This window comes from Solea solea, chromosome 3 (genome assembly GCF_958295425.1).
Source record: "Solea solea chromosome 3, fSolSol10.1, whole genome shotgun sequence".
Classification (NCBI taxonomy): domain Eukaryota; kingdom Metazoa; phylum Chordata; class Actinopteri; order Pleuronectiformes; family Soleidae; genus Solea; species Solea solea.
In genome coordinates, this window is record NC_081136.1 from 7,213,490 (window position 1) to 7,237,241 (window position 23,752).

The 23,752-nt window shown below is 40.7% G+C and overlaps 1 protein-coding gene and 1 long non-coding RNA gene across 5 annotated transcripts in view; one reads left to right on the forward strand and one right to left on the reverse strand.

Moving 5' to 3' along the window:
- Window positions 1-19,273, reverse strand: part of pde5ab (phosphodiesterase 5A, cGMP-specific, b) — a 73,327-nt gene extending 54,054 nt beyond the window's left edge. The window contains exon 1 of one of the 3 annotated variants that reach the window (XM_058624185.1): window positions 19,190-19,273. In XM_058624185.1, coding sequence (XP_058480168.1) covers window positions 19,190-19,239 — 50 coding nt within the window. In that variant the 5' untranslated portion in view covers window positions 19,240-19,273. Of the gene's footprint in view, window positions 1-12,304; window positions 12,414-17,965; window positions 18,124-19,189 lie in introns of those variants that run through there. The other 2 variants (XM_058624187.1, XM_058624186.1) reach the window with 2 other exon arrangements.
- LOC131456142 (uncharacterized) overlaps window positions 1-23,752 on the forward strand; it is a 67,647-nt gene that overhangs the window by 40,589 nt on the left and 3,306 nt on the right. For both annotated transcript variants that reach the window (XR_009239876.1, XR_009239877.1), the window contains exons 3-4: window positions 4,819-4,914; window positions 6,323-6,372. This is a non-coding gene — a long non-coding RNA (uncharacterized LOC131456142). The remainder of the gene's footprint in view (window positions 1-4,818; window positions 4,915-6,322; window positions 6,373-23,752) is intronic.

A 23,752-nucleotide genomic window follows, 5' to 3' on the forward strand; every position in this document is an offset into this window, starting at 1 on the left:
CAAGCTGACAAAATCCCGTAATTACAACCTAAAACCTCAACACTAGCTTGTGGGAATCCACTGAATTGATGGCAGGTAGCAGAACTCAAGTAAGTTTGTGGTAGAGAAGAATATATATATATCATTTTAACAAAAATGACAACTGGAGCTGAGAGGATACCAACAACAGCAAGGTTCAATTCATTTCTGCTCAAGTTAAAGTACTATTACATGGTCTAAAAATCGACATGGAATTTAAAACATTTAAGGTATAATGTGTCATTTCAGTGCCTAATTTTCCATCAAAAATGTTCAAGAAGAAAAAAAGGCTGGATTCAGTCAACCATTTGTCTTTTCTACACTATCCACACCAGTAAAGGAAGTATTTGCTTGATTTAGAAACATGTTATTGTAGCACTCTTGTCTTTAGATCAAGAAGACCTGGGTTCCTGACCCGGTTGGGACAAGGGTCTTTCTGCACAGGTTCTCCGGTTTCCTCCCACAATCCAAAAACATGCAGATTTTGGGAATTAGGCCCTAAAATGGTCGTGCTATTTGTAATGTAGCCAAGAACAATAGTTCCAAAAAACTACTTAAAAAATTACACAAAGTACACAAAAAACTACCCCTACTATTGCTAAAAAAACCTACTACAATTACTGTAACATTAATCAATTACAAAGCCACAGCTTAAAAACACCAAAGGCTAAAATCTGACTTATTTTACTGACTAATAGTCAAAAGAATGAAATCCAGCAAAACTCTTATCAACCCGTCCAAAGTATGATACGCTCATTTGTGTTTATTTAACTTTCTTGTCCTGTATGCAAGAACGGACATTAGTCACCTCCGGGGAATAAACAGTAATGGTGGCTTTTGATTCTTTTGTATTTTTAGATATTTGGTTTATACAATAGTGACTTGTAAGCGGACCTTTTAGCCTTGACATTTGTTGTGATGACTTCCCAAGTAAGACGCAGATTGCTTCTCACAGTCCAGTAATAGTCTACAATAACAGACCAAAGCAAGGCAAATATTATAAAGTGCATATTTGGGAAACTTTTCAAGATATCCAGATTGGTTCAGATTTAGAGGAATGACTGTTTCTTCCGACATCCGACTCATGTCGTCCGCTCACTCGCCTCGCTTGACCTTAGCCTCTGTGATTAAGCTGCTAATTCCAAATAAACAATTCCCAATAAACCCAAAGCAATAATTAACTTTTCAATTTTCTGTGAATCACATCGCTGGAGGAACTCGGGGCTTTTATTGATGGAGTCTAATGGCTTTCAGCATCTGTGTCTGCACTCGCTCTGTCGGTCTCCAGTGTCCTCCCAGCTGGACGCTCGGGCCCCCACCGGCGGTGTTACCTTACCAGCAGATGGTGGCCGGTTGTCCCAAGGGTAACCCACTCGGCAGTAGCACCCCAACCCCCTCCAAGACTTCCATCCCTCCCTCCCTCCCAACGGCACAGAGAACCAATCAGAGACAACGTACAATCTATTTGTCCACATATCAAAAAACAAAAGTCTCAGTAGGACAAAATGTCCTACAAATTACTTTTGAATGGAAATCAACTTAGTTATCCTTGTGGATCAAAGTTTGGGTGAACCCCCATAACAGCAGATGTTTATTCACTGGATATGTGAGAAATTTGACCTGCTGGTGGCGCTAAAAGAAAAGCAAAGGGATCACCGCGGTCGATAGGAAGCGATTCCTCACGGGAACATAAATGTCAGCCACTAGTTTATTTCAGTCTCGAATCAAAGTGGTAAATTAACAGACTGACTGACATTAATCGATGCTTTCAGTTCAAACAAAACAACAAGGCTTTGGCTTTCTAAAATAAAGATTCCAATAATCTATACTGTCGATTATCAGATTATCAAGGAGAGTATCAAGAATTAGAATGATCCATTAAGCATGAAATCTCGCCTAATCTTCACCTAACCCTAACTTTAATCCTTATATTCTAACCCTAAAACTAAGTCTTCAAAGCATCAAAAAGCCACTGAAGTTTGTCAGACAAGCGATTGCTTTGAGACAAAAATTATCTGCACAACCATAGAAAGAAGCACTCATATACACACACACACTCACACACACAGTAAAGTCCCTCAGGCTCCTAAAGCCCTTTTTAATGTGTTTTAGGGCCGAGCTGGTCACAACTTGTCGCAGCCACTCAATGTTATCCTGCTGTAACTGCACAGCTCCACCAACCACTAAAGATTTAAAAAGAAAAAAGAGTCTAGTCAATACTATTGTCAGAGAAAATCTGTGAAAGTGGTGATGATTGCAGAGAACTAGATTCTGCACAGAAAAGCAGAAGACGGCGTCTGTTCAAAAGTGTTTCAAATGTCTCACTCACAAGCTTATTATTAGTCAATAACGTCTTACACAAACACAACGTCTTTCTTTAAGAGCTTACTTTTCAGCTTGTTGAACAACATATGTTGGCATTGTTTCTCCTCCTTGCTCCTCTATGACAAATTGAAAAATGTCAGTTTTTTAACATACAACCAAACAATGAAGCGATTCATTGTTAGTTGCCCTACCTAAAATCAACATTACTCATGTTTCTCCCTCATTTCCTGTTTTATTTTGATATTTCTTACCACACATGTTCTACTTCCTGCCCTTGATTGGCTGCCCCACCTCACCGTGCCTCACCTGTGTCCAATTATCACTTTTTTTGTCAGTCTGCTTGGTCTGTGTGTCTGAGTTTGACCTTGCTGTGCATCTGCTTCATGTTCTTCATGAGTATTTTGGACTTTCTCTCCGTCTGCTCACCACCTGGACAACGTGTAAGCCTTTTCAATGTCCTTCGCAACTCCTACGCTTCCGTCTTTTTGTAAGTCTGCGTTTTGGCTACTGCTGGAAAACCTACGGTTTAAGAAAAGGGCTTTATTTGTTCAGACGTCTGTGGTGATGTTTGCCCATCAGTTGTGTTTTCTTTGACTTTGTTTACATGGACAGAAATATTTCAATTTTAACACGATGGAGACAATCGTCTGCCGTCTAAACGCCGTCATCTGATTACTTTAACCAGAATAACTCGTAATCAGACTATGATCTGTAACGCATAAACATGTAAAGGAAATAATGTATCAGTCAGAAAACAGTATAATGTAAATTAAGTCACTGTAAACAACATTTTTTACCTCATTACTAAGGGCATAAATTATTTGGTTGGGTGTAATTTAAGATAAATCAATTACTTTTGATTATATTATTGACACAAAATTGTAATTCAAACAATTCAACAAACCTTTTATATAAACAAAATGTATAACGTTATATGAGATTTTTATAAGATTTTTGTCTTTGTCAAGTTCCTGAGATCAAAAATGTGTAAAAGAAGCCATCGACTATTGTTGACATTAGGGCTGAAACAATTAACAATTTTTTAACTAAACAATTTTTTAAATTTTTATAAAGAATTAAAACAATTTTTACAGGTTTTTCAGCTTCTTAAATGTGAATATTTTCTTTGCTCCATAGAACAAAGAAATCCTTCAAACTGAATCATTTTGGTTTGTGGACAATACATCATTTCCAGGTTTGGGAAACAACGGTCAACATTTTTCGACATTTTGTTATTAATCGAGAAAATAGTCAGACAGATGAATGGATTATGAAAATAATCGATTGTTGCACCCTTTAAGTTTCCCCAGTCACCTCAAACCAGACGCTGCTGACGTCTTTATGGAGGATTTTGTGACTTTGACACACAAATTATATCCCTGACCACTTGTGACCAACAGTAAACACTCCACTGTACTGTCGGCGACGTGTCATTAACCTTCCAGTTTCCCTGTTTCAAGTACCTGAGGTCAGACACTTAAACTCACCAAGGTCCTGGTCTATAAACTACTTTTAAAAACCGATATGTCTAGACCAGTGGTTACTAAACTAAGGGTCAGGACCTCCTGAGGTGTCGCAAGAGGATTTTCATTAATTAAATACAACAAAAAAGCAACGAGGGTGGAAAAAAAAAATCTGTATTTTTGTTAGAATTGTTTAAAAATATAGAAATTGTGATTTTCTTTGACCTTTTGAGATCAGTGTTGATTATCGGCAGAATCAGTTACAGCAGGTTAATTCTTTGGGTTAACATTGTAATTTTGAGGGTCAGGGGATAGAAAGTTCTCTTCTACTCTACGCTGGCTTTGGTTTGTTTGGTCTAGGAAAGTATTTGGTCACATATTCATTATCCACAGAGGGTGATTTTTAACACTTCTGGGTCAAGACTATCCAACACTCTGCATTCCCTCAATATCCGACCATGATCCTCACAGAAAACATTGATTCAGGTTATTTTGCTGGCCGTTGTTTTCCCTCTAGTGCCTGATAAACGTGCCAAATTCATGTTCCTGAGATGATAAACTGTGCGTTAAATACTGTACAAGATAAATTGATCAGAATGTGCTTCTAGCCTTGTTTTTTTTTTTTTTTTCATATAGAATTGAGCAGGAAGCAACTGTTTTCTGTGTAAAGACGGTGGAGTAATGGGCAGAGAATGAGGTCACGCAGCTTCTGTGTGAGTTGTAATCTGAGCCTGTGTTCTTTGTCTGGGCAGCCACTCTGGCCACACTATACGTCTACATGATGAGAACCCATCCATATGAAAATATTAACCCGTGTTCCAGCGTTTATGATGTGAGATAGTGGGGTTCAGTGCAATTTTGTATATATTATATATGCATTTATTTAGGGCCACTGACTGTTTGTCGTGTCTCTCAACGTTTTATTGTGATGACATGACATTTTTTGATGTGTTCATAACCTTTGCTAACCCATATTATATAAATATATTCATCTTTTGTCGATTCTTTTCAGGTTTGTGACTGAAAGAATTAGCACCAGAATCATCCACCTCATCATCTGACATGTCTGCTCCTGAAGTCACAGGCTTCTATGTCCTCCTTTTTTAATGTGAGTGTTTTCATCCATTCATAAGCAGTGTGTGTTTTGTTGTGTTTTGTTTACAGCCACCAAAACATCAGGGCTGGGGGGGGGGAGAAAAAAAAAAAGCCACAATAACACTAGGCAAAATCTCCACTAACAGCTGGATTTTTCTTCAGTGAAGAATTTACTGTACGGTTGTTGCACAAGTTCAAATAAAAGTAAATATTGCATGAAATATGTACACACAGACACATACCACACACATCCAGGCATTATGCAACACAATAATGTGCCCAAGGTACTGTATGAAAAGCAAACAGACATGAATCAGGGACACACACACACAGAGTCTAAAATAGAGGTTTACTGGACTATGCCCTCAGGCCTCTCTCCGTCTGGAGCCGCTCAGTAAACAAGTCTGAAGCACGAAGGAAGGAAATAAAAGCCTGAGCGAGCCATCGGCCATACCTGAACCAGACACAGCTCACACATGAAACCACAGCTCACAGTGATTGGATATCAGTGTTGTCAAAGGGAGAAGCTCACAAATCTTTAAACACGCTCCCCTCCTCCACCGCTGAAACCAAAACAATCCACAAAACCGCAAGTGCACTTTTTTTTCTTTTTTTTTCAATTCCAGCTTTGACAAGTCAACTTTTTAAAAAAGCCGTCCTCTCAGCATCACCTCGGATCCAGAAAACAGAACTGTTTGTGAGCAGAGCTATGTTTAATGGTTTCCCTTCATCCCCGCGGATGTCTGAGGAAACACAGACGCGTGTCTGCACAGTGTCAGCACAGAGAAGGGACAACAGGAATAAATCTCACACGAGGGAGAGCGACAGAGCTCCTCCTGTACAGAATGAGTGGCATTGTTCTTCGGGAAATCACAGCAGAGTGACAGTGCGGTTGAAAAAAAACCGTTGTATAATTTGTCCTTTAAGCCTTAACCGTTTGTCTTCTGACTTGAAGGACAGCGACTGTCATGGCAACAGAAAACATTTACAGCCTGACTCAGAGGTCAGAGCTGATGTTCCAAACATCTCACTAAAGTGCAATTTCCTTGGCGAGATAAAGTAAACTTGTTTCTTCACATTATCTGTGCAAGTCCCACGTTGTCCTGCTGTGAACTGGCGTTGGCAATTTAGTCGTTTGAAAAACACAAAGCAAAAACAGTTGGAAATCCAAATTAGAAAGAAAACAGAGCAAACCCTTATTTTCAAAGGCTGCTCCAATTTAGAAAATTGTTCCATCTGCTTTTTTTGCACCCACGGTGGAAATGTGGTGGGAATGTTAATCTGTGTTACTGTCGACGGAGAGAGAGAGAGAGAGAGAGAAATTGGTTTGAAGGAAGTACGACTGGTGCTGGCAGTGATGTTTGCTTCTAATCATGGATAAGATTGATTGACCTGATTTTTCCAACCACACCTTTCGCCAGGTGCATGCTGGGATAAGCCAAGAAGACGGGACTACCACAAAATCTGCAAGGTGAGTGACGCATTGGATTCAATCTAAAAAAAAAAAAATCTATTTTCCAACATTAAAAACTCATAAACTACTGTTTTTAACAATTCTTCTAATGCTTCTGCTAATGTTAGCGTTTACTTGACAAGCCGTTGTTAGCATTGATATTTTTATATGCTACCAACTAAACCTTTGCTGTAACTACTTTTATTCAATGTAACTGCCACTGTCTCATTTTGAAATTATTGGCACTTTTCCACTATACGGATCTCAAGTCTACTTGGGTTTTTTTTTGCTTTTCCACTGTTGCTTTTCTGGTACCTGCTCTGGCGAGGTTCCAAGCGAGCTGCGCCAATGTCTGACACAGGAATCAAACCAAACAATGCCAAACTGTAGATCAGTGAAAAAGACTTAAAAATCCTGAAAACATGCATTAATCGCCACAACTCGCTCGTATTTCAGCTCAGTGACTGTGTTCGATGGAATCTGTGCTCCGGTCACGCAGGAAGTACTGAACTCATCTTTTTAATGAACTGATTCTAATGATTCAGCACACCGTAAAACGACTGCTTTGTTCGTCACTAGTTTGTCCATGGCTGAAGGTCCAGGAGGACTAATCTGTGGCCTGATTAGTCTGTATTCAATAGAGTTTGTAATATAAATCAAAAGATCTGCAAGAATGAAACTTTTGCAGAACTTCATAATGCTTCTGAATGCCCTCCCTCTTAACTTGGGGCTCTTTGCAAATGCCTACTTTCCCTGTTTCAACACCCACGGGTCCGGCTCAGCTCAGCCAGACACCGTGAACAGCAAATTTATAAGCTGTGAACTTTTCACTTCTCAGTCAAGTTTTTTTTTTTTTTTTTGGAGTGATGCTGGAATTGATTGCCTCTCCACCCCTACAGAGGATAAATGGCGCATGATAACAGACACTCAGCTGAAACATTATCACCCATTTGCATGGCCACTTAGTTTCCTGATGAGCTTTATGCAAATGAGCCCCGAGTCAAAGTTGTTTTGATGAGGAGAGATTCGCCATTTCAGCTGTATCGCCTCTGCTCCTGTTGGTAGATTGACATGTCACAGTGGTAGACGCTGTTAGAGGAGATAAAGCTACAACAATACAACTCCCCCTGGGGATTTTTTGGTACACTAAAACTGAATAGTGTCAGCTATTGGAGCCGACACCGCTGCTTAATTATCAGTCTTATCCTAAATGATGGACATATTCTGTTGCGAGCGTAAGCCTCGGTCATGCGATCAACTTGGGCAGTAAAGAGAAAAGCTGAACCATGTTATAAAGTCTGGGTTTAGGAACATTGTTTGAGAAACGGTTCATTGCCAGTATGTCTTGTGGAAAGTCACACGCAGCTTTAAGAGGCGCGGAGGATAAATTCAGTGCTACAGCTCGAAAGAAAGTTACCATCACCTTGAATGGTGGCATTCAACGTGACTCAATGGCTAATGGTGGCAGCAGAGGATCAAAAACCTCCCGTGTTGCCATGATGTGAAATCACTGATTTTCTCTTTGGACCTTGGTGAGGGTCCATATGGGAACATGTCAGCTTGGAAAGGTCTGTCTAACTGCATGATACAGGGCCACACCTATTCTGAGTATGTATTTATACTATGCCAGGCATGTTTTCACAGATATTGTGTGAGTACATCTTAGAACTGCACTTTAGAAAATCCCGACCTAGCTCTTTTCTGCTTTCAATCCCGACCTAGCTTGACCTATTGAAATATGAGTTGATGAAAAGCATCAACTGATGCATTCCTTTTTAGATTCCAGGGTTTGGACCACTAATAATACTTCACTTTAATACCCTCCCTTCCTATCGCTTGTCTCCCAGAGGACTTTGGCTTTTCGCTTCATTCCTGGGAATGCGTTCAATTCCCCAGTCATCTAGCTCACATGAAAGATACATTTGTCCTGATCTCAATTACGGCTCAGATTTATGGCCATTTCCACGGCGATCATAGCAATTGTAACTCAAAAAAAACAGCCTTACAGTAGATACTGTCATCTGGAAGGCATCAGTTTTCATGGTGATGTGTAAAGATTTACCTTTGAGTTTGGTATTGTCTTCCAGTGACCTCATTCTGAACTTTGACTGTTATCGAGTAATGATTCTGTGGAGCTGTCGCACCAATTCCTGCCCTAGTTTGCTTTAAAGATGCGTGTAATTCAGCGATGGTTTGTTTTCTGAGGATACCGGAGAAGTGCAGGGGGAAACAAAGGGAAGATTGACTCTGGCAACTAATGTAATTAGGCCAAAGATTTACGGCAGATGTACCACAAAGCGCCTACAGTCCTTTTTGAAATATGTGCACACGCTACATGACATTTGTCTAAAATCAAACAAAAGCCTTTAATAAGTGCGTTCAACAGCCACTACAAGACCTGGTGGTACTAAATCTTTCATCCAGACATTTGACTTTTTTGGTACTTCCCAATTGTGGGTGAGTGTCCTGCACTCTGTCTCCATGCCTGAATGTTTCAGACAAAATCCCCCATGGTTGCATCTGTTTGCCAGGGTTCCAGGTGCACACCAAAGTAAAAGTATTGTGAAAGTGGTGGAAAGATTTGTCACAGCGAACGTGACGGACCTAAAAGAAATTGCTGATTCATCTGAATTCTCACCACAGTCCGAGGCCAAACCTGAGTCACCATAGAAAAACCTATGAAAGCTGTTGGTCTCCCACATCAGAATGAATCAGGCCAGGTGTGTGTGTGTGCAGCTGACATAAGCTATCTTGGGGATAAATTTCCGACTAACGTCCAATTAAACAGGAACACCTTGAATACTGCGGATTATTCTTCCTTTTATTTTAGTGGGAACTCACATTGAGATTGAAATCTCCTAACCAATACAAGGTCAGTTAGCAGCATCACTGACTGTATGTGGAGGTTTCATACTTCTATTTCTCAAAGTTCCACATAATTGGAAATATAATTGTCCAGTACTTTCTCTTTTCCACCTACCCGTCAGTTTCAGGCGCGTGCGTGCGTGTGCACGTATGTGGAAAATCACCCTGTGTGGAAACACTGTAGGGGGGAAGCGGGAGAAATCAATGTTGAGTGGAAACACACTCATTAACGGCGTTAGTGCAGGTGTGCGGGCACGCGCGCATTTGTGTGTGTGTGTGTTTGTTGTGTGATGCCCCAGGGTTGTGCTCAGATGTTGTTTGGTTACTAACGTACACACACATGCGTAATGCGCTCGCCCCCCCCCGTGTCCCATGATGCACTTGTGTCCACACAGGCCATGATCAGTACAAACTGCTCATCCACACGCTCCCTGGTCAATTATTACAGTCGTGGTGAAAAACAGAGACACTGTCACGAGAGAAATGCTGTGATTATGGAGCCACACTGTGAGCAGTAGATACGGGAAGCACACACAAATCAAGAAAGACATAAAACGGGAATGTTGCAGAGTGACATGAGATCTAATTACTGCTATGCTATTGGAGCTCGTTTGACAATGATACAGTTATAAAGTTCATAGCATATGGTATACTCGGTGCAGTAGAAGAGAGTCTGAAAGACATAAAGTCACCATAATGTATTCCAAACATCTATGGAGGCAACACAGACTATCGCCTGGAGGTTTAGGAAGTCGCTCCCAATTAGCTTTCCCCAAAAAAGTCAAAACATGCAGGGATAAACACTCGCACAGTCCACAAACACTGAAAAGGAAACATCCTGTCCAACACACAAACACACACCTGTTTATAGGCAAGTCTGCAAATGAAGAAGTCAAGATTCTGTCGAACATGCAACAAAATTGCTTTTCCAGCTCCACTTAGCTAGTTAATTGTAACTACTCAAATTCAAGATATTTGTAATTCATCTCAATTCCATATACAATAAGCCTCAAGTTTGAATTAGTCACAACAATGCTTTAATGATCGCGAGTTAGAATTAAGCTGTAGAAATCTCATTCTGGATTAAAAGATAGTTGTGATTTAAGTGGATTTTAGATTCAGGTGACTGTAGGAGCGTGGCCTCTGCAAAGCAAGATCTTGCTTTGGTTTGTGGCTGTTTGTCTCAACAAGACAACAAGCTTTGTATGAGAATAGACCGCGGGCGTTGAAGAAACACCGGTTGCAAGATAGTGGCGCTTTTCTGTCGTCCAATCAGCTGACTGTCGTGGGTAGCTCCACACGTACCATATCGCATATCGTTACCCTGGTACCCCAAGAGAAGGGCACTGGAAAATGGAATAGTTGGGGCTGGTTATTTTGGTGCTATTCCTAATGGAAAGGCAAAATATGTACTGTACCGAAGTGAACTGTTCCACTCAGTGGAAACATGACATGTAGATTATTTAATATCTGCCAATAAACCCTCCTAAAAAGTTACTCATTGGACCTTTAGAGCCCCAAACGTTGGTGTCTACCAGTGGTTCCAACAGAGGAACTGCTCCAGACAGCACCGGATAAACCGCGATCCCAATCATCTAAATCTGAAGCGTTTAGTTAATCCTCTGAGTCAAGTGCATCAGGAACATTTCTGGGATCGAGTTACTCTCTATTATTGTACGCTTTAGTGGAAAAATAGCAACCTGGGTGATTCTTGTTTTAACAGGACTCCTCGGGTTTCCCAGAAACCGTTTCCTTCTAGGAAGTTTCCCACAGACTGAAGGGTGTTGAAGTGGGAATTAAATGACATAACACATCATTGCCACTCACTCTTCCTCTCAGCTACTGACCAAACGCCAGTGGAGTCGAGTCTGGTCTGCAAAAACAATCAAGGCGACGGGTTCTACATTGACGCCTTAGGCTTTAAAACCTTACTTCACTCGTGTCACTTTGTTTTTGTTGTGGGCCATTTAATGGAGAACCTATTTTCTGCTAAAGCACCTCAGGGGCAGTCCGACCGCAAACCTGCCTCATCCGCTCTTATGAAGCTTCTGACCTACCTTTTAAGACTTTCATTAGCGTTTTTGTGTCCCGCGGTGGTGTAAATGCTGTTTTGGTGGATTTTTAACTCCCTACACATGAGAACATTTCCCTTCTTTTAATGGCGCTGATTTTTAATTGTGTTCTTGTTTAGCTGCTGCCAGTGGGGAAATGTTCTGCATTTGTGGTTGTCATCAGATGTGCGTCTCTGCAGACACTGTGTACACTATGTACTTCTGGTAGTCACCCGTGCTCTACACCTAAAATGTACAACATTTTTTTTTTTTTTTTTTTTTGCTTTTAGTACGAGCAATTCACAGAGAGAGCGTGAAAGGGAAATGATCATTATCAAAGCAGAACAGGCTTTCAGTCCCCATGGAGTCGAGCTCTAACGACAGCCAATCCTCCAGATCCCATGATGCCTCTCAAAACTGTCTCTTGTTAGACGTTCCGTGTCTGACAGATTGAATCTCAAGTCCTAGCCAAGATCAACAGCAAATGTGCCCTAATACGTCATTCTTACGACAGTAAAGTCTGAGAAAATGACCCTAAAGACATTGCCCTGGGTCAAAAGGGACCTTGGACACTTTTGTCCCAGTTTGTCTGGGATTGTCTTTCTTTCAAGCGGGATGTATCATGTCCTGATAAGTCTTTAAAACACTTGCAACGCCCTGGTTTGCATGTTGTAGCTCAAAAAACACGTTTAGTTTGTCCATTGTGGGCTACTGTAAAAACATGGTGGGCCAAAATGGCGGGACCAACAGAGCTGACCCTGCTTGTGAACCAACGTTTACATACTGGACCTTTTAAGTCATCCAAAACAAACACACTCTCAAGTACTTGTTTTAAAACTCCGAAAAAACATTTTTAAAAATGTTAACGTGATATTCCATTTCTGCCAAAAATCCTAAATGCTTCACAATGACACATCAGTATTAACAGATATGTTATGCCTGATTCAGTCCTGTTCATTGCTATAGTAGCTTTATGCGCAAGATAAACCAGTTAACATCCATAAAACTATAGATCGGCATCAGAATTTGCTTACCTCTCAGTATTTGTTGGTGAACTCGACTGCATGTTTTGTTTTTTTGTGCTCTGTCCTGGCAGCTTTAGTGAAGCTTCAAAAGCTTTTGAGCAGAACTGTAGATGCACTGCAGTTACTCTCTTGCTTGTTGTTGTCAAACAGGTTGGGCAGATAAAAACAACCACCCCTTTTGAAAGTGACATGTAAAACACTGACGTCAGGATCATCCTCATTTATCAGGCGTTCCCGCCCACATAGTCCAACCATGTTTTGACTTTCAAATAAACAGCACTGTTGGCTTCCACCTCGCCTAATGTCAACCTACACCAATACCACAAAAAAAAAAGTGCTTTCACAAACTACAGACCCACAGGTAAAGAAGAGTACGTATGCCAGCTTTAAATACGGATAAATACTAACAACGTAACAACCCTCATTCTCGCACATGTTCCTTGCAAATAAACACTCAGTGATCATATCATACAGCAAGTCTGGGGGGGGCCACATCAAACAATTTGACGGGCAAACTTTGGCCCCCAGGCCACATATTTAACAGTCCCGGTCTTGTTGAAGGTCGATATTATAAAGGTTAATCAAACGTTCATATCGAGGGATATCCCTACATCACACATCGCTCCAGTAAATATTAACTAATGCAGATTACCTTTTCCACAAGCTGCCCGTACTATTGTCGCGTTGCATCCAGTTCCGACAGCGCCCAGTCTAATCCGCGTATGGCAGTTATGAATTATATCTGCTAATAAGTGCTGGCACAAGCAGATAATGTCTTGGCATCAGTTTAAGAGGAAGTGAACTTCAGTCAGGCACCTTTGTCCTCAAAGAGGCAGGTCATTTAGCAGCAAAGAAGGTACGGCACATTACAAAAAGACACCAATGAGCAAGTTCTTCAAACTAGGACTTCAAATTGGACTTAAATTCTCTTTTACAAGGCCCCTTCTTGCTCTCAAGCAGAACCTCCACAACGAAAACTACTTATCTTACGTCCAATATCTTTGTGCTTGGCGTCGACTCACCTGCACAGAAGCAGCATGGATAAGGTAGAATTGTATAGTGAAAGTATATAAAAAAGAATAAAATATATACGCGCGTGTATACTTGTATTTGTCGCCTCTTTTTATGGCATAAACACTGACCTTTATCAGGTTAAAAACCTGGTCCCGATCTTCATTTCTGTGGAAGTGGGGTAAGATTTGATTCCTCTGGACTTAAGTGCCGTGTGAGACGTTGAAAGTTCACCCGTCACAGAGCAAACAAATCGCCTCCGCCGCGCTTTAGTGGCATTTTATTAGGTGAAAAACGACTCTACGGTCGCGCTCTCTGTTTGCGCCGCGTGCCGCCCCGCTAACCAGATTAGCTTCACTGTGGCTGCAGGCTGATGAATAGCCAGCAGTAGGTGTTGGGTAACGTGCCGGGGAGAACGCGGTCCTGAGCATCCATCATAATCATCAGGGCTCGCGCGCTCAGGGAGGTCTGCTCTGGATGTTGATGCTGAGGTGGTTGGCACTCGTGAGCTGGCAGAGACAGAGTGAACCACCTGTTCTTACGCCCATTAATTCATCAGAGGGGGGAAAACTCAAGTGGGAACACAATCCCTGGCAATGACTAACAGACCTATCAGTCTTCACACCCGGCATACAGTAATTTTCCAGGGAGTTCCACCAAACACCTCAGTCTCCAAGGTGTTTTCTGTGCAAACTGTAAATAGGCATGTGCAATAGATAATGTCAGACCCAGCTCAGGTCTGTGACCTTGAGTATCAGCTCCTCCCCTGAGGCAGAGAGTGCAGAGTCCCATTATAACAAAACCTCCATAGACCACCTCAAATTACTGCAACACCGAGTCGTCTGCGTTCAGCAGAAACTTAATTTGTCTCCAAATGCAAACTTGTCCTGTCGAGAGTTCCGTTTAGGAAACTAAATTCTGTGACGTCAACTGTGTATTCAGTACCGCAGAATGGAGGTATTTGACATTTATTAATGATCCCATCGGCCTTTTACTACACATGATCATTTTTGTTCTCAGGAACTTGATAAATGTTGCCAAGTCACCAAGACTGTATTTGATAGTTCATGCATAAGTTGTATTGAAAATACTGCAGTGCAGACATACATTGTAGATTTGTATTATTACTTATCATTTAACAGCTATATTTGATCAGATGGAGGGAAAAATTCATTTATCTCCATCAGTTATCAGCCACGACCATAGAAAAACAAAACAGATTTCCAAAGATCAGATTTGTGTCACATCAGTATATAGTCATTAGGTCAGGTACTGGTGGTCATGTGACATGAGAATATTTCAGTATAATGTACTGTTAACAAACTCTTAGTCTCGTGTACCTGATGTACTTTGACCATGTATGCTGTCGTGTATAATAATAATATTAATAATAATATGATGTAGTAATAAACTAGTTGTGGTTTCTGTGTAGCTTTTATACACTTCCTGGTGTTTGTTTATTTATTGATTTATTGATTTATTTATTTATTTATTTATTTATGACCTTTCCTTTTTTTTTCCTTTTACGACCGCCGCTGCTGTAACACTTTCCTGGAATGTGATCGTATCTCGCCGTGAGGCTACTTTGACACAACCGCAATCTCCCAGTCTGTGAATGTATCATTTTATTTCGGCCACAGAGTCGAGGAAACTATGTTTATTCGACAAAATTCAACACATGCTGAATCTCTGCCGAGCACGAACGCCACACACCTGTGTATAAGAGCACACCATGACCTGTGTGTGTGTGTGTGTGTGTGTGTGTGTGTGTGTACATACATGTGCAGTTTATGTAACACCAGTGTTATAGCCTTTGAACTTGCACACTTCTGGAGCTCCCTTATTATTAGTGATAAGAGAGGCCGTAAATCCTTGTCTCCCTCACTCAGGGGCAGCTCCGGTCATTGCCTTAATAACAAATGATTCACCCTGCTCCCGTATTCTCCGTATTCTCCGTATATCCTGCCTATTGTCACCCGTTCACAGACTCATCGAATCAGTCTAAAGGCGTCCGATTCCTCTGCTCTGCAGCGGAAACAGGCCCGAGATTCTGCACATTAGTCAGAATCAGTCCTGCTGTTCTAACCCCCGTATATGTCCCACAGAGAGTGAGGTCTGTTCAGTGTTAGTCACGTCGGAGCTCATGTACAAAAACTCGTCGCAGGTGTTTAAGTGTCCGAACGGCAGCAAGAAAACTCGATCCCTGGACGCGTGTGCGACTCTCGGTACTTTTTCCGAGTAGTTTCCAATGAAGTCTGCCACATTCAGTGTCTAACAAGACGAGCTAAACGAAGCATGGAACAGCTTTTCCACATCTGTTCACATCATTCCCGCTCGCTCCCTGGATTACAGTTCTTCCTCTACGTCTCATCTCACTTTTGCGAAGGTTTATTTTTAACCCGGCTACAGCTTGGAATAGCTTTGCATGCCCGGAGATCTGGAAATTTGGGACAGACACAATGTGAACTCGGCTCTAAAAACTCGCCGTAACTGAAAGAACAGCGGGACAGACCAAAACAAAAGGGGAAAGGCGGTAGAAAATGTGGACAAACGCATCAACATGTGACACTTGTCCACATAGAATCATCTCCCGCTGTTTGGAGACTTTTGATCCGACTTTTTCTTTGCCTGCTCATCGTGCAGTTGTCGTTCTGGGAGTGATGAAAAGCACATGGCCTTTGCTTACATGTTCCCATTATAAAGTAATAACTTCCATGCAAGGCCCCGCGGGACTAATCCAAATCTAGTCCAAGAACGGGGCCATTAATCAAAGTGTTACATCCAAAAGGTTTTTTTTTTATACGGCTGCAGGAGGAGAAGATATACCTCTGTGTAAACACACGACTGTCCGCGGTGTTTATATCCTGTCACGGCTTAGAAATGTAGCGCGGCCTCAGTCGCAGTAGAAACACATCAGTGTACTGTTAGAGATGAATGTCTGATGTGGTAAAGGTCACTTTTTGTTATTTGTAACCAAAAAAAACTCAACATTTAAAATATATTTTGCTCACTACATGGCAGTGAAAGACACTGAAAGAGTATAATGCTAAAATTTAACAAAAAAAAAGAGAATTAATAAGATATTATAGACATATTTTAACAGTTTTCGCACCATGACGAAGTCTCGCTATTTGGCAAGATGCTAGTACAGCTTAGTGGATCTATGGATAGATACGATGAAGAGTAGGATGCAAAAAGTTTACAAAAACTTTCATAAAAGAGACAATTACTAAAGTATTATAGACAAATTTCAACAGTTTTCACACAGTGATGCGGTCTCACTATTTGGCAAGATGCCATTACAGCATAGTGGATGGATGGTTACGATGAAGAGTACGACACTAAGCTTTACAAAAAGTTTACAAAAAACTTTATAAAAACAGAATTAATAAAGTGTTATAGGCAAATTCCAACAGATTTCACACAGTGATGCGGTCTCACTATTTGGCAAGACGCTATTACAGCTTAGTGGATGGATGGATAGATACGAGGAAGAGTAGGATGCTAAAACGTTACAAAAAGTTTACACAAAACTTTAAAAAAGACAATTAACAAACTATTACAGATATATTTTAACAGTTTTCACAGCGTGATGCAGTCTCACTATTTGGCAAAAGGCTATTACAGCTTACTGGATGGGTAGAAAAATAGATTTTGATTTTCTATACCTTTTTATTGCATAAATAGTAGACTAGCAAAGTAGTAATAAAATCCGGTTTTAAAGATGGTCTATTCTATCACTTCAACGCTTCTTTTTTATCTATAGGATGTAGCGCTGAGGGTTTCTACGGAGGAGCATTAACAGGCCTTTACAGCCGTGTTTCTAGTCAGCGTCAGACTATTTATCCGCGCAATGTAAACCATTCTTTGCCAGACCGCGCTGTCTGAGCTTTGAAGCTCGGCCGGCGGTGTAGTTTAGGGTTCATCAGAGAAGATGGACGTCTGCTGCCTCTGGAAACAAAGCAGAGGTTTGACGGGTGCAAGAAGGATGAGCTGCAAGAAGCTGCGGCTCTCCTGCAGAGTTTGGAGGTAATTCTCCGCCACGGTAACACTGTCACATCACACGTAGTCCCTACATTTACTGTTAATATTAGAAATGGAGAGGAGTGCGGCATTAAAGCAGAAGCAGAGAGCTCCAGTGTGGTTTTGTCACTCTGAGCTGGTAATTACAGAACTTTCATTCAACCTCAATTGAAGCAAAATTCCAAGCCGATCTTTTTTTATGTTCTTACGCGGGATGCTAATAATACCCGCGTACAGTGGAGACAGTTTCCACTTCGCCTCATTACCCACCCAAACCTGTAAACCCCTCCAACATGCACGTGCACCAAAGCTCTGAGCTAAAGCGGCGCTACGTGCTACATCGCATCCACATCACTTAAAAAGAACTCTGCAGTAAAAACATCTCTTGATCCTACGTGGTGAAAACACAGCGAAGAAGACGGAGGCCTTATATAGTCAGAACAAACTCATCGTTAGGCTCAGGTGGCCAACAACTCAGGACGCTGAGCTGTTCCTGAAGATAAGAGGGGAAAAATGTCAAGAATCCTGAGCTCACAGGAGGGAAAAAAACAAACCCTGGTGCAAAGAGAGAAAATGTGGAAGAAACAGAAAAGGAGGACGACAAAACGCACACATAATCCCTCAACACAAACTGACCAGAGTCTCTCTTCTCCTCGGCTGAAGCGGCCAATCACGATAGTCCACTCTCAGAAAACGGGGGGGGGTAGGTCAAAGGTTAGGCTTCAGCTGTCGCGCTCCATAACCCCAGTTCCTGGACCTCGTTCAGAATCAGCCCCACAAGTCGCACAACCTCGCCGGCACTGGTGACGGACTGTGGGATCTGCGCCGACGGCTTTTCTCCTCCTTTTCTTTTTTTTAAAAAATCTCTAAATGACTGCATGTGTTTATTTATATTAGCCTCGGTGGGCGGCGACGGCGACACATGAAAAATCGTCCGGGGGGAGGAGGGGTCGTTAAAGTGTGAGGGTTGACACAGTGTGTTTAATAAGGCTGCGCGACTGGAAGATAAACGGTTCGGACAGAAATGGAGGGAAAACGAGGCCGACTTGGAACCTGGCCGGGGGGAATAAAATCCTTCCTTTGCGGCGTTGAAGCGTCCGCTCTCTCCTAAGTCTTTTTAAAACGCCAGCAACACTTTTTCTTTTCTTTACTTTTCTTTAAGTGCGAAAGTTTCACTCGGAGGGAATTAAGCTCAAATTGTTCCATTCCGTAGTCAATTACAGCAACAGGTCTACACAGACACACACATGTAAAATATTACTTAAACAACAAATTACCGTGTTTTTTTTTTTTTTTACAGTAAAATACTGTATCATAGACTATAGTTTACTGTAGCAGCAGAAATGCTGTCGTTTAACTGTTAAAGAGACACTCCAAAAGTTTCTTGTCATAAGCCTGTGAAGTCCTAGAAATGATTGACGGTGCACGCACACACAAACACACACACACACACACACACACACACACACACACACACACACACACACACACAGGTTAATTACTGTCATCAAGTGCGACAAAAACAGACACGACTATTTATATCACACTCACTGAAACACAGCAAAGTAAAACTTAAATAACCCCCCCACACACACACACACACTCAGCATCCTCAGTGTAGGCACTTATTGATCTAATGCATTCCCTAGTCCCTTACCTTAACCTTAACCATTACAACCAAACCCTTAACCTAAACCAAACATTAACCCAGTCCGTAAAACCTCGTTTTAACCATCAAAATCCTCTCATATGTTGCAAGAACCGGCCAAAACACCCACACACACACACACACATTGTGAAATTGCCTCACTGATAATGTGGCTGTGGTTGCCCTCGTCCTCACTCGAGTGTAGTACTCACCCCATGATGGTGGTGCAAATGATTCCGTCTGGCACTGCTGACACAATCATACACGTTCACTGATGGAGTCCACCAAGCGGGTACCATCACTCCTTTTTACCCCCCACCCTCCTTTCCCCTCTTTCCCCCCCTGTGGCTTCAGCTCATTCCTTTTTTGGAGCTGGAGAGGAAGAGAAATGTTTTTGGTTGTTTTTTTTTTTTTTAAAGAGAGGAAAAAGAAGGTGTTAAGAAACGGAACAAGAGACAGGATGATAATAATTGCTCCCCATGTCCCATGTCAGGGACCTTCACCAGCCTCTCGTGAAACACTAATCTCCCTCCAATCATCCATCTTTTCCACTCCCCTCCTCTGTGGTGACAGGAGTTTGGAGTCTTGCGCGACGTGGGAAGTCGTTTTCCTCTTCCTCCTTTTTTTTCTTTTTCTTTTTCCGATGATGTGATAGCGTAGTAGATGGGTTGAAAAGTCCAGGAACACGATTCCAGGTTTCTTAATATGTCTCGGATCAGATGACCTGACGGCAAATAAGCAGGACTCTAGAGGCCAATCGTCGGAGCCAGGAAAACAAAATGATTCAATTGGTGGTTGGAATGGTTATCTAGAAGTTTTCCTAAGCTTTCTGGGTGAATGAGATCTCTCAAACCGCAGATCCCACTCTGTTTCATAAAGAAATTTACCCCCCGCTGAGATAAGTATAGGTTTTCAGTTGACCACGTCTTCCAGTGGTTTGCCTCTTTGACACCGAGACTCCTACTGTTTGTCTTGTGTTTCAAGTCATATTTAAAGTGTGATTGTGTGAGGTTCTGACACACGGTTGAGATGAGAAACTGGAAAAGATTCTCCTCGATTTACTGTCCGAGCCTTAAACACTCTAGAATTGAGGTTTAGTCGTCGGAATATGGAGAGAAAATCAAGAAATTCACTTTAGATGAGTGATAGTCTTCAGAATATACAGAGAAAATGACTTTAGATTAGTGATAATTGTCAGATATATCAAGAAATTCCCTTTAGATCAGTGATAGTCTTCAGAATATACAGAGAAAATGACTTTAGATGAGTGCTAGTCTTGAATATATCAAGAAAATCAGTTTAGATCAGTGATAGTCTTCAGAATATATAGAGGAAATTACTTTAGATTAGTGATAATTGTCAGATATATCAAGAAATTCCCTTTAGATCAGTGATAGTCTTCAGAATATACAGAGAAAATGACTTTAGATGAGTGATAATTGTCAGATATATCAAGAAATTCCCTTTAGATCAGTGATAGTCTTCAGAATATACAGAGAAAATGACTTTAGATGAGTGCTAGTCTTGAATATATCAAGAAAATCAGTTTAGATCAGTGATAGTCTTCAGAATATATAGAGGAAATTACTTTAGATTAGTGATAATTGTCAGATATATCAAGAAATTCCCTTTAGATCAGTGATAGTCTTCAGAATATACAGAGAAAATGACTTTAGATGAGTGATAATTGTCAGATATATCAAGAAATTCCCTTTAGATCAGTGATAGTCTTCAGAATATACAGAGAAAATGACTTTAGATGAGTGATAATTGTCAGATATATCAAGAAATTCCCTTTAGATCAGTGATAGTCTTCAGAATATACAGAGAAAATGACTTTAGATGAGTGATAATTGTCAGATATATCAAGAAATTCCCTTTAGATCAGTGATAGTCTTCAGAATATACAGAGAAAATGACTTTAGATTAGTGATAATTGTCAGATATATCAAGAAATTCCCTTTAGATCAGTGATAGTCTTCAGAATATACAGAGAAAATGACTTTAGATGAGTGCTAGTCTTGAATATATCAAGAAAATCAGTTTAGATCAGTGATAGTCTTCAGAATATATAGAGGAAATTACTTTAGATTAGTGATAATTGTCAGATATATCAAGAAATTCCCTTTAGATCAGTGATAGTCTTCAGAATATACAGAGAAAATGACTTTAGATGAGTGATAATTGTCAGATATATCAAGAAATTCCCTTTAGATCAGTGATAGTCTTCAGAATATACAGAGAAAATGACTTTAGATGAGTGCTAGTCTTGAATATATCAAGAAAATCAGTTTAGATCAGTGATAGTCTTCAGAATATATAGAGGAAATTACTTTAGATTAGTGATAATTGTCAGATATATCAAGAAATTCCCTTTAGATCAGTGATAGTCTTCAGAATATACAGAGAAAATGACTTTAGATGAGTGATAATTGTCAGATATATCAAGAAATTCCCTTTAGATCAGTGATAGTCTTCAGAATATACAGAGAAAATGACTTTAGATGAGTGATAATTGTCAGATATATCAAGAAATTCCCTTTAGATCAGTGATAGTCTTCAGAATATACAGAGAAAATGACTTTAGATGAGTGATAATTGTCAGATATATCAAGAAATTCCCTTTAGATCAGTGATAGTCTTCAGAATATACAGAGAAAATGACTTTAGATGAGTGATAATTGTCAGATATATCAAGAAATTCCCTTTAGATCAGTGATAGTCTTCAGAATATACAGAGAAAATGACTTTAGATGAGTGCTAGTCTTGAATATCTCAAGAAAATCAGTTTAGATCAGTGATAGTCTAAAGAATATATCGAGAAAATTACTTTAGATTAGTGATAATTGTCAGATATATCAAGAAATTCACTCTAGATCAGTGATAGTCTTCAGAATACAGAGAAAAAAAATCATTTTTGATCATAGTCAAATATACAGAGCGCTATTTAGTCTATAAAGATCTGTTTTGAGCTGAAGGATTTCACTGACTGCACCACTTTAATAGTTTAGCAGGATTTGAAAGATTTGGTGTTCTTACCACGAGGAATTTTACAGTATTCACTCTTGAGCAACATTTAAAGATCCAGTCTGTAACTTCTAGTCGATATTCACTTTAAAATTACTTGAGTACTTGAGGCACGAGTCTTGTTTTTCAGGGGTCAGATTTCATGTTTTCAAACAAAGGCTCCTGAAGAATAATATCCTTTTTGGTACGCGGGGGCTACCGTAGTTCGGTGTCTGCAGTGATGTTTAGTTTTGTTCTGTGTGTGTGTGTGTGTGTGTGTGTGTCCACCTGCTCCGTGACGGCCGGGACACGCTCTCGCGTCTCTTTGTTGTTCGCAGATTAAAGCAGCCGCTCTGGCAGGAAATGCTTTCAGACAAGGAACGGGTTTGGAACCGTCAACCGCCTCTTTCAGCTCGCCTCCTTTTCAGCCCTCGGCTACAAACGCTGCTTTGGTTCATTGTAGATAAAACACCTGCCGTCTTTGACCCATTTCGATACTAGCGGCGTGGTGTCTGTGTCTCGTATAAAAGACAGTATTATGGAAAAGTGACAACCCCAACACACGTAGTAGATTAGTAGAATTTTTTTCTTTTTGAACAAAAACATCCACATGTATAAAACAATAACTCAAAGCAACGGCTCCACAAACAGCGTGTTTACACAGCGCTCTGTTGATGACCACCGCGGCATGAGAACATCAACATCTCGTCCAGTCCCAACAGAGTCTTCAGCGTGCTATCAGCGGACGCGGGATGCGCTTCCAAGAAAGCTGAGCTGCGTGTCGCGCCGACCGCGGGAGATTAGATTTGCATGAATCTACAGAATCTGGAATGTGACAGGAAATGAGACACACACTGGTGAAAAAGGGGAAGAAAAAAAAAATCCCTGGAGCCAAAAAAAAGTCCAAAAGCAGCAATCAGACAAATGAGAGACTGGACTTTATCACAGCTCTCCGGCTGCTTGGATACTGTAAATATCAACATGGATGGACCCACGAAATCAAAATGCATTTTTCTTATGATGAAAAGTATTTCCGAGCAGTCCACTTTACAGGTTTTGATTAGAAATGAGCACTGCAGGATTCACAGAAACCCACATCGGTTCACTTTTTTAAAGGAGCTCAGTGAGGCCTGTAAGAAGATTTTGTGTTAAAGCTGCATTTTTCAATTTATAATCGACAAAACACTGCACGTTATACGGTTTTTAGAACACGTGAATGTGATTTATGGCGAAAAAGTGTCATTGAGGCTAGAAATCCTGCAGCAGGTTTAAATGTTAAAGTGTTATTTCTGTTATTTCTTGAGCCTTTATTGCTCTTTTCTTCATTTAAATGGGTCCTTTTGTTATTGCTGAGTCATTGTGTGTGTCCACACGGAGGGGGAGGTGTCTTCTTCTGTCTGGCTGTCATCAACATTCACATGAGGTAAACATCACTGAGAGCAGGTGTGTGTGTGTTTGCGCGCTCCTCAGAATGCATTAGCCTTTTAATTACCATCCCCATAAATACACATGCAGCACATTGTTTTGTCTGAATGTGTAGTACATTTAACTATTTTATTTATATATATATATATATATATAAAAACTGCTCCATTAGAAGACAAGAGAATCATACACCGTGTGTGTAAATGTTTGTGCTGTTGCTCTTAAAAGGAAAATAATATGTGGCACTCTTAGTATAATTGTTGTAATAGAAACACAACCTACACATGACTCCCTGGAAACAATCCCCCCCCACACACACACACACACATTAAGAAAACCTTAAC